Here is an 11,154-nt window from a genome sequence, read left to right on the forward strand (position 1 = left end):
GCTCCGCCTCCACCTGTCTGAGCCCATGAGCCCCTGGGGGGGAATTGTTGTGTCACAGTAGCAGATTGTAATTAATTGATTTAATTTCATTCTGATGAAACTTCTTTTTTTTAGGTTTGACTTACCAAAACTGTGTTACTGATCACACCATCCCCATCTCTTCTACTCTTGTGTTGCTTTTGCTCTCAAACTTTTACAATTTACAATGACAAAGCTGCGCCACAGAATTACACAACTCCTGATCACCACACACTCTATTAACGCAGTGTTTCAAGAAATCATCTGGAGGGGCGAGGTTCTCCTTCTCTATCGTCTAGGACAGTGGTTCTCAAACTTTTTACACCAAGTACCACCCAGAAAATACTTGGCTCTCCAAGTACCACCATAATGACCAAGACTATACAGTAGCCTAGTAAGCCTAAGCATTCATCAAAAACAAGGCAGAGGTTTTACTCCTAAAGAAGTAAATTTAATATTGTCAGCCATTGTAACATTTTACACAGTTGGATTAGTAACACTACGCTTAAATATAGGAAAATAAAAGACTGTACTTAAATAATGATTCAATTAAAATATATTGCACAGAAAATTTAAATAAACATCGTACTTAAATAAATTAAAAACAAACGAACAAAAAATAGTTCTTAAAGATTAAATAAAACTGTACTGTACTTTAACGTTAAGTAAAGAATGTACTGTACTTGATTAAAAAAAAATCAAAACAGGCTGCCTGAACTTCACACACTGCTGTATGGCTGAAACAGAAACACACACACACACACACACACACACACACACACACACACACACACACACACACACACACACACACACACACACACAGGAAGAACATTAAGATTAAGAATAAAACTATGATAAAAAAAGATGGTCAATGGATTCTAGTGAATGTCTCTCTATCATTCTACTATAGATCTGGGATGCCCCCTCCCTTCTCGTGTCACATTGCCCCCGCTTGAGCCAATCGAAAATGAAACATGGCTGTCATTTCAGGAATTTATGTTTTATTCACGGACTGAGTGTTTCAGACGATAAACATTATGAAGTAGGTAACGGCTTTAGAAGCGATCGAAGCAACTCATCTTCAATCGTCCAATTCATCCATATATGTAATCAGCGGGCAGCGTTACGGCAGTTGCGGCACTTCGTGTCACGATCGCCCGTAATGCTACGCTTAGCGACCCGCTGACCTCCGGGACTCGACGTGAAAAGTCATTTTACACACGAGAATCCGCTTAGATAGGCCTTTTCTCACAGAGCTGCTAAATCCCGTGTTTCCAGGTGCAGTACGGACTAAGTTACGGGTATAAACGCTCTACCGTGAGTTGCCGTGATGCGAACCCAGAAATGAGGTCCCTTTGTCGGGGTCAGTCCACAGAAAGCACCACTGAATAACCGTTTTCACATACAAACTTTATTTTTTATAAGAACTCGATTGTATATGTCGTTATTCATGGCACAGTGGAGGAACTCTTTGAAATTCATGTTCAGAAACGTTGTCCGGAGCTGTATGGGCGGAGATGCCCACCTGACAACGCCGACTGGCACAGCTGGTCACCCCGCAACCGATTAGTTCACGCGCCGGTACCAAATTTTCAAGAAAAACACTTTATATAGTGAGCTATGAACGTAAAAGCAACAGCAGTGAAAACAATCAAAATGAGCTTTAGGGCCCAAAGGTTTAAAAACCTCCACCTCTTGCCATCAATTCATGCCTGCTACCGTGAATAACTGTTGATGTCAACGCATTTATATTTATTTCAGTGATCCTTTGGATCACTGAAATAAAGTACCACACTTTGAGAATGACTGGTCAAGACAATCCAAAAAATGCTGTCCACATATGTGGACACCAGGTCCTAGGAGTCTATTTTATTTATTTATTTATTTATTTATTTTTGTAATTGTAATGCTCCGTCTTATACAAAGAAAATCTCAAATTCAACCTAAGCCAGTATTTTAGTGTGTTTTCCCCATTTTATTGATTGTTTCAAGTTGTTCAGCAACATTTTTCAAAATGTTGACCATGATCTTTTGTTATGATATCCTGTTTATAATAAGTATATTGTGAGTGTGATGCTGCATTATCAATTCTCTGTCAGCATTTACTTTCAAAGATGTCAGTGTTGGGGTCACTGGGATTCTTTCATGTGGCCAATAATAGCGTAACTCCAGGTTTGAAAAACATGCGTCTCTGGAATCGTAAAAAGTATTTTCAAAATGGTCCTTTTAAGAAGAACAAATAAGTTAAAGGTTTTTGTATTTATTATATTTTGATTAAATGTATTGTTTTGAAGGAAAGTATAAACGCTTGTAAGAAGTATAGGTGATGCAACGATTTGCAAACAAGGTAACTCAACTATGAAATTGTTTAGCAAAGTGAATGACGACAAACTGGACAGAAAACTTTAATCTTCCCACTCAAGAACATCATGAGTTGTGACATTAAGGTCTCTAGTTATACACCATGATAATAGCGTCACTGTTTAAGCCAAAAAATTGTCACTCGAAACAAAAGACAAACTATATCCATTCAGTTAGATTTCTACCATAAAATGCACAATTTCCTGAGTTTCAAAAGTGTGATGGTCTTCGGGAAAGTCTGCCTATTTAACATGAGCAAACAAATCCCAACTGTTTAGGATCAGGTTTCATTTTAATTTTGCACAAAGACTCATGATTATTCTTATATCATGACACTGCCTCAATTTTACAAGCATTAAAAGACATTTTGGTTCATTTGGGTTTCATACCTGTTTTCACAATATGTGTATGGTAATAATGGACCATTCAAACCGCACTGACAATTGTTGACACGCTTGTTAGAAAAATTAGATAATTTCAGACAAAACTGTTCATTTGTTGTTATAAATTTGTTTATTCAGTCTGAGGAATCAACTCATGCAGCACTTTGAACAACCTGAGCAGCTTTAGCCGACCTGACCGGACCTTAATCTGAAATATACGTGCTGACCCGTCACGTAATAGAGCTACTTCCCCCGTAAACAGAATTAAACTGACATCAAGTATAACAGAATGGTAAAATAAATTACATGAGGTGTGACTCTGTTCAGGTTGCCCATGAAAAGAAAAGACTACAATTTAGGCTGATCCAAACACGGCGCATCTCATGAACCGCTTTGTTGTATTTAAAAATTGGATCCATAAACAGTTTAAACCCCCCCCAAGAATTATTTCTGGTGTCCATGTGTTATACGTTACAATGTAAGTTTTGTCTCAGAGCTTGTTGGTCATTGTATGGACGTCTTTGCCGGGTCATTGCGACACGTTTTATAAGAACCATAAAACGATTTTTTTCCCCCATCAAAATCTCTCTAATGAGCGCACATTTAAGAATTAGTCGGAAACTTTCACCAACGTCTAGTTATGAAGCCACATTGCTGATGTGTTTCAATGTAAAGATCACCAATAGAGTTCATTAATTTCCGTTGTTGCAGTAGCGGACATTTGAGCATCAAAAGCCCCGTTTCCACAGTGCCCCTTGGTACCGGTGCCGGTCAGGTGGGGGGTCGACTATCCGTAACCAGACCCGTATCAGTGCCGCGTTTCCATTACACGGGGAACGGTTTGAAATGTAGGCGGGGTTATGAACGGCAGCGTAATCACGCAGGATGTGACGCCATTACGCAGCGGTCAACGCGGGAGAACTCGAGGAACAAACATGGAGGACTATGAGATCGTCGTGTTCTTTCTGCTGGCCTTTTGCTTCCTTGACAAACAGGCTGTTTTGCAGAGAAGGCTCCAGGCTTTAGACGAGGAGAGCGCCGAGGAGGAGAGCCGTGAGCAGGAGAGACGGGAGGAGGAGAGACGCGAGGAGGAGAGATGGGAAGGGGAGAGACGACTGTGGGCGAGAAGAAAGAGGCGACGCAACCGGGTAACTGTACTGTACTTCAGTGAAAATATAGAGCATACTTTTACTTTCACCCCAGGACGTTTGGCCGCGAGTATCTGCAGTTTTTACTCCATTACATGTCTAAAATGCACCTCATGATTAATCAGCCATTAAAATGTCACCTTCATAAAAAAGTTATGTTTTTTCAATAGTTACTACTAGTAGTTGTTTTACCGCTGCGGAAGCCATTTGTACTTACTTTAGTTTATTGTACAGTTATTGTGAAGAGATAAATTTCACCTGTAATTCATAATTCTTCAGATTATGTGTTACCGAAAACGGGAAGCCTCGTACTGGGCTTTTTTCATTAATTTAAAAGTGTTTCCAATTTTCTTATATCACTGGCTTTTAATTAAGATTAGATAAGATATCCTTTATTTATCTCACATGTGGAGAAATTTGCAGTGGTACAACAGGATAGTAAAAAAGAAAGAAGCCCACATAGCAGAAACTAGAAAAACAGCTAAAAATACAATATAGTAAAATAGAAATAGATTGATGTTTAAATGTTTATAAATGGGCTGTTATGTCTCCCAGGTCATCCTGGCAGCGCTGCAACAACACCGCCGCAGGCCTACAAGTTGGGCTGTCACTCGAAGTGCACATGATCGCGAGGGAACGGCGGGGTTTTTGTTGCAGCGAGTGATCGGACTGTGAATACGTCTCACTGGCTGCTCTCTCCAGCTATAACTTTAAAAGTGGTATTATATATATTATCGGAAATCAATCGCATGAGAGGAAACAGAATTCAAGTTCTTTATCGTTTCACTGTTTTCATGAATATAATGGTCTTCTTTTGTGCATAGATGTATAGATAGTGTCTTTGTTTGCTACAGAGTGGTCTGATATGAAGAAGAGCCTTCCTCTGAGCTGCTCTGTAGTAGTGGCTGCCTCTCGCCATAGCTCTTTGCTCTCTTCCTCCTCTGGTTACACTTCCACTTCCTTCTCGCCACGACAATCACCGTTGCAAAGATTGCTGCGATCGCAGCCCCGAGGATGCCGGCTCCCAGGAGCCACTGCCAGATCTCTTGGGCCTGCTCCATGTAAGGCGTCAGGAACTCCTGGACGAACCTCTGACCTGAAGTGAGACGGGCAGGATAAGACATTGAAATGACCGGCTGTATATGAACACATTTATTGAATTTGTCTGCGGTGAAACACTGACCAGGGTCTAGCAAGTAGGCGTACTCAAATCCCAGAGCTTTGTTTGACAGGAAATAATCTCCGTTTCGATAGAGAGGAAAGAAGGGCACCATGTAGTAGCCATCGTTGTGGCCAATAGGGGCGTTGGCTTGTGGATAGTTGGCACGGACGGGCTGGTGAGTCCTCAGCCAGCGTTCATAGATGCTGCAGAAAAGATGTCAAGGACAAAGGATAAGGGGGATATAAGGAACGTAAAATTCACTTCAATGCAAGATTGCCAGCATTACGAGCAAATACTGACGTTAACCTATATATCAGGGGTCTTAAACTCATTTGAGTTCACGAACCAACATAGAGACAAATTTAAACTCAAGGTGGCCAGATCAGTAAAATTATATTGTAAAAGAGAAGAAACAGCAAGGAATGATGTTATTTTAGTACAAACAATTCCAAGAACATCCTGAAAAACTCAACATTTAAGAAACAAAATCTGAACTGTGGTATTTTTTAAACAGTTCTTCCTTGTGTTATATATATATATATATATATATATATATATAGTGAATAGTCTTAAACCCATGTCCTCCCTTTGAATCCTGTATTTATTTATTTTTCTTTGGATTTTTTTGTATCCAAACAAAAGACTTGAGTTTATTCTGTGTTTGTAAAATCTGCCATCTGCCATCATGTTTCTCTTTAGATTTCAGCTCGATCATTTTCATCAATCTACTTTCATTGTGTATTTCTGATCGTAATGCTCCTACTTATGCTAGAAGTAAGGTAGCTGGCTTTCACTGCCATCTGCTCATAAAAACAGTGTGCCCCCAGTGGACAAATAAGGAACAGCAGTTATTCTTAGAAATGTCTTGATTTCATTTCCGTTTTCTTCTCTTCCGTTAATGTCTTCTTGTTGTTCTTACACTTCACAAGTCTTTGTGTAGGGGGGAACTTTCCTTTGGGCAGGCCAGTTTTGGCCCTGATTAACCATAAATGTTGTACCTGTCAATAAAAGCATGGTGGAGCAGGAATATGGGGTCGTTGGCTGAACCCTGGACGGAAGACATGGAGCCATTCATGAAGATATGTAAAGCGTTGTGCATGGTGCTCTGGCCCGGCACTATCAAACCAGTCTGTGGATTGGCAAAACCTGACAGAGACAAGGAGAGTAAACAGTCAACCAGAAATTAGAAACAATGCAAAGCAATGAGCACAGCATGGAGTAGGTAGACATGCTTAGACCAACAATAATAACATAAATATTGATAAAAGTTATGAGTAGATGGAAAAAAGTGTGGAGGAGTATCCCAGAGCGCCACCGTTCAACCAAAATTATTCATTCAATTTGCTTCCCTGTTATTTTGTGATGTTAAGCAATCATATTAAAGACATTGGAAATTTGGAAAGTGTGTCTGATGTTTCTTCACAAGTCCACCGGAAGCTTTTGATATAACTGAATTGGATTGGTAATAATTATTTCTGCTTGTTTGGGCCTCAGTGGATTATGGCTGTGTATTCTTTAAAGATGTGCACAGTGGTGGGACTCACTTTTAAACCCTCGTGTGTATAAAACGAGTATAAAAAGACCAAGAACAAGATCATTTAAAGTCCGTTTCTCGTTCCAACCTTCTATGACATTTCTGAAGCTGCTGTTGGCAAAGCGGTCCATCGGTCCCGTCTCGTAGTCACGCAGGCTCAACGTGAGCTCCACGTCAGCTGATGTGGGGAGTCGTGGAGTGCGGTTTGAATCGTGGTTGCCAGGGTTACGCAGCAGTGGTCCCTCCCCAGTAGCGTTGCATAACGCCTCTCGGCTGTTGTACTCCTCTGGCTGGGTGCAGATCACCTACACACAGATGCATACAGATCCATACATATATGTCAGCAACAAGGTTTTATTGTAGCCTTGATAAAAGGTCAATGATGTATCGCCCCCTTACAGGAATTGCTCTTTTTCCTCACTGAATCGAGGACTGAAATAAAAAGGGCAATAAAAAAGTCGTAATATTAGAATACAGCAGTAGACTGTGTTTTGCATAATATACCCTTGAAGCAGGATGATGATTGTTACCGAGAGTGTGAGTACGAGTGGATATTAGTGAAAACAAACTGTTGTCGCACTCACAGCAGAAAATGACGGGTAGTTACGGTGTAAATTACAAACATTTGTGGATTCCCGTGAATAAAGTGCTTTTGGCGCCAGTTAAGTCCTCAAAAGGAGTATTTTCTCTCTGTGTTGTTACTTTTTCTAAATCAACAGGATGGATGGATAATCTTTAGATGATCAAAGAACTCTGTTGTCTTTTGCAACGGGAAGGAGCTTTCACAAAATGATGGATCAGGAAAGATCTGCTTACGCAGCTCCAACCAGAAACATTCAGAGAGAGAGAGAGAGAGAGAATCGTTTTTTTCTCACCTTCCATGAGGAGAAGACAGACGCAGGACTGATGAGGTTGGGGTTGAGAGGGCTGCGTCCACCCATCAGAGCGTTGGTGCACACCTCACAGGACTGGGCATCTCTCCAGTCCCAGTAGGGGATGGTGAAGTTGAAATCTCCAGTCATCTTCCTTATCTCATTCTCCCAGTGAAGCAGGAACACTCTGTGCCAGGGCAGAAACCCTGCAGACTCGTGGGCAAAGTCGATTTCTCTCCACACGTTCCCTGGTCCTCCCAGTAACGTGTCCCGTGACACATAGTAGTGCATCCAGACGAACAGGTCGTACGTGTTGATGTCGGAAAACCTCGGGTTCTCACCGTTTTCGCCCATCTCGGCTCTTGTTGCAGTGGAGATGACATAGTCACGGCTGATGGTGTTTTTAGCCAAGTTCAGATAAGAGATGAACTTCTGCTGCTCTGCATTCGACATGGTCAGGATGTTTCTGCGCACCGATTCTCTGTACGCCGCACAGTTTGAGCCCCAGTAACCAAACTTGCACTCGCCACAGTTAAAGCCGCCATAGTTTCCGGCGCAGCGGCAAGTTCGGTTGAAGAAAGCTAAAGGCCAGCGCTCCCTGTCGTCGACCCCGCTGTGCGGGTACTGGGGCCCGTGGGGCTCCTCCGACACCAGCACCTCCGTGCAGAAGCCGCGGCCTGACAGGGCGCCGCAGGCCGAGCCGTCCCCGTCCCACACAGGGCAGCACTCTTTGGTTCGAAGCCCCTCTGAGTTGGCACATGGGCGAGGGAATTGGCAGAAACAAGTTCCAGTGAGCTGCAGCAGAAGTAGAGACACACACCAGCTTCTCATGGTGAAAACTCCAGTCACCGAGGGGATGGAAACTCCTGTTTGAAAAAGATAGAGAACCTGATTTGTGATTTCCTCACAGGCCTGGCAGCAAAGAAAATCACAAAACACACTGCGGGCAAGTTGCTTCCAGTTAGTGAAAGCAGAGAGACGTAAAATTACACACTCAATCAGCTTTAGTAATGAAATCAAAGGATTAATTTTACGCTACATAAATTTAAAGTACCTGTATTCATCCACAAGAAAACAACCAATTGTTCTAACTTTTACTGGCGTCTGAATCCTACCACCCCTCTAAGCTACCATCTAACCCGCGACTAAACCTCCCTGCACCCGCTCGCTTGTGCACCCACCCAACAGCCAGCCCGCCTTCTCCCTACTCATTGAGCCGGTTTGGGGGCTGTCCTCTCACAAATGTGTGTGATCTCATTGTAGTCTCACACACACTCACATACACACATATGGGGGCATGTGAGCTCACAAACCGTCACATGCTCGGGATAATATTCTTCATTCTTATTCCATTTTGTCTTGAGAACAGCTGACGTCTGATCCACCGTACCCCAGGCAGACTGTGTGTGTGTGTGTGTGTGTGTGTGTGTGTGTGTGTGTGTGTGTGTGTGTGTGTGTGTGTGTGTGTGTGTGTGTGTGTGTGTGTGAGTGTGAGTGTGTGTGTGTGTGTGTGTGCGGGCGCGCACCACCCCCTCTGCTTAACAAAGTCTGGCCAGGAATTTTTGCATTATTGTGTGTGTGTGTGTGTTTATATGTGTGTGGTGTGTTTAGTGTGATTTTAAAAGTGTCAAATGAGAGTTGGACAAGAAGCAGAAGTCAGCGGAGTGAAAAAGTGATTACACTGTAAATTACTGTTACTATTGTGACCTATTTCTGCCAGGGCCACACATCACATTCTCCTCTGGCTAAAGTAGTTCGTCATCTGCAATTTTTGCAGGGATTGACGTAAACTGGATACATCTTGGCAGAATTGATCTCTGGTCACGAAAATAGCAGAATCAGTTTGACAAGCCTGTTTTTTCAGAGATTTATTCCTTACTGAAAGACACCATAACATGAACACAACAATGTGTGGACATTAAAATAAAAAATGTAGTATGGTCTGTCACTAAACCAGGGTTTTTCTTGCTGTAAACTGCAAACAACTACGCCACTGTGCAGCTCTAACTTTGACTCACTTAACATAGTTATCTGGAAAATGATGAGACCTGCTGAAAACAGTGAGTGAAGTTGTGCAAAAATCATTATTGTTTCACATGACTGAAAAGGTTTTTGCAGTGGTTAGATGATTAGACTTCAACAATGACAATATTTCAGACGTTCACCATTACGATGGAAATATACTGTCTGCAAATAAAAAAGCTTCCCAATGGGAAATCTCTATTTCAGCAGAACCATAAGGAATATCAATGATTAGAAACTTCATTTGATTGGCATGTCTTTATAGGCAAGATTTATAGAATGTTGAACCTTTTTATAGTAAGGAATTCACTGGTTTTTAAAGTATTTTAAAGTGCAGCTTCAAACTAGCTGAAGAGGAGCTCCACTTTGTGTTACAAGCTTGTTGTGTAGCGGCTCATCCCTCCACACTTTGATAGATTAGAACAATAATTAGAATTTACTGCCATAGTTGACAGTGATGCTTGCAGCTCACATGTAGTACATGCAAATGCATTAATTTTATGACACATGAATGAAAACAGAAGCAGTTTCTTGTTATGCCACCACACAACAATAGATATGGAACATCAAGAATGAACATGACAATGGGGACAAACAGTACCAACAAAGACTGTGTAATACCACTGTGACTATATGACAGAAGGTAAAAACCCTTTCAGTTGGAAGGAAAAAAAATAACAAGGGCTATTCAAAGTAAATCCTATCATATGACGTAAACCTTTGATTGGTCTTATTTGTAACACCAAGGCCAGAAGTCTGCAACTTTTAGCCCCTTCCCAAATAGTACCCTTTTTCCCACTTTTAACCAAATAAAGTGTGTTTGAATCTGTAAAACACGTCTAACTTTCAAAATAAGAATAAAAGCTTCAGGAATGTTTCTGTGAATGCAAAAGCTGCAGCTTGGGTTTATTTATGAAACTAAAGAGCCAAAACCCATTTTCTTTAGAATGAATATGAAATCTTTAGCTGGTTTTGGTTTCATAGCAGGGTTAAGCAGTTTTACATTTTTAGCCCTATTAGATTCTAATAAATGAGACTACTTGAGTTTCGTCCAAGTATTAAAAAGAAATTGTTTATGTTGCTTGAATCATGAATGTATCTGGTGTGGAATTAAAAGTGACCACTTTATCTAAATTCAACTTTAGCACCTTTGCATTCAAGAACATTAATGCAAAGTGTACTTTGAGATCGACTGGTAATAAATAGATCCATAAATATCATGGATTACAACCAGTCTTTGACTGTGTCCTCATCATATGCTCCACATGGTTGCCGACATCGTGACAATGAAATGTGGGAACTTGGAGGCCGAGAGAGAGCGAGAGAGAGTGTGAAGGGGTTTCTGTCCCTGTGCTTGGCCCCTCTGGTTCCAGCATGCCTGGTACAGTCGGGCTCAGAGGAAACAGTCATCTGTGCAAGCTTCAGGATCACAAGAGGGTCACATGCTCCCACAGCCAGGCACGGGATGCAGCTTATCTGGCTGCAGGGACTCAGTGGAGCGCACAGGAATGACCATCACAGGATAAACCTGTCCTCAGGGAAGAGAGAAACAGGGGGAGATGTTTCTCTTGAAGACTTTCACTCAGAATTGTACCTCTCTCTAGTATTTTACCCCAAGTAGGAATATTATTGCGTCCATTTGACCGCAAGA

At 41.6% G+C, this 11,154-nt stretch overlaps 1 protein-coding gene across 2 annotated transcripts; it reads right to left on the reverse strand.

The window, feature by feature from the left end:
- Nucleotides 1–2,414: 2,414 nt before the first annotated feature.
- On the reverse strand, nucleotides 2,415–8,691 carry tyr (tyrosinase). 2 transcript variants are annotated; one of them, XM_080460063.1, is made up of 6 exons: nucleotides 8,536–8,691; nucleotides 7,485–8,347; nucleotides 6,698–6,914; nucleotides 6,074–6,221; nucleotides 5,097–5,278; nucleotides 2,415–5,009 (listed from the first exon to the last, which is right to left on the reverse strand). In XM_080460063.1, exons 1-6 carry the CDS (start codon nucleotides 8,543–8,545, stop codon nucleotides 4,762–4,764), a joined length of 1,668 nt encoding a protein of 555 aa, XP_080316189.1. In that variant the 5' UTR covers nucleotides 8,546–8,691; the 3' UTR covers nucleotides 2,415–4,761. The 2 variants fall into 2 exon arrangements, with proteins under 2 accessions (XP_080316189.1, XP_080316188.1); XM_080460062.1 differs by having other exon boundaries at nucleotides 2,421–5,278; nucleotides 8,536–8,656.
- Nucleotides 8,692–11,154: the final 2,463 nt, after the last annotated feature.

Source organism: Lipophrys pholis (assembly GCF_963383615.2).
Source record: "Lipophrys pholis genome assembly, chromosome: 3".
Lineage (NCBI taxonomy): Eukaryota > Metazoa > Chordata > Actinopteri > Blenniiformes > Blenniidae > Lipophrys > Lipophrys pholis.

What these genes read in the sequence shown, in the direction of transcription:
- tyr (XM_080460062.1), bottom strand. An exon ending in CTGTCTTCTCCTCATGGAAG is followed by an intron (nt 6,915 to 7,484) that starts GTGAGAAAAAAA and finishes ATCTGTGTGTAG; the next exon opens with GTGATCTGCACCCAGCCAGA. An exon ending in CACCATGCTTTTATTGACAG is followed by an intron (nt 5,279 to 6,073) that starts GTACAACATTTA and finishes TCTTTTCTGCAG; the next exon opens with CATCTATGAACGCTGGCTGA.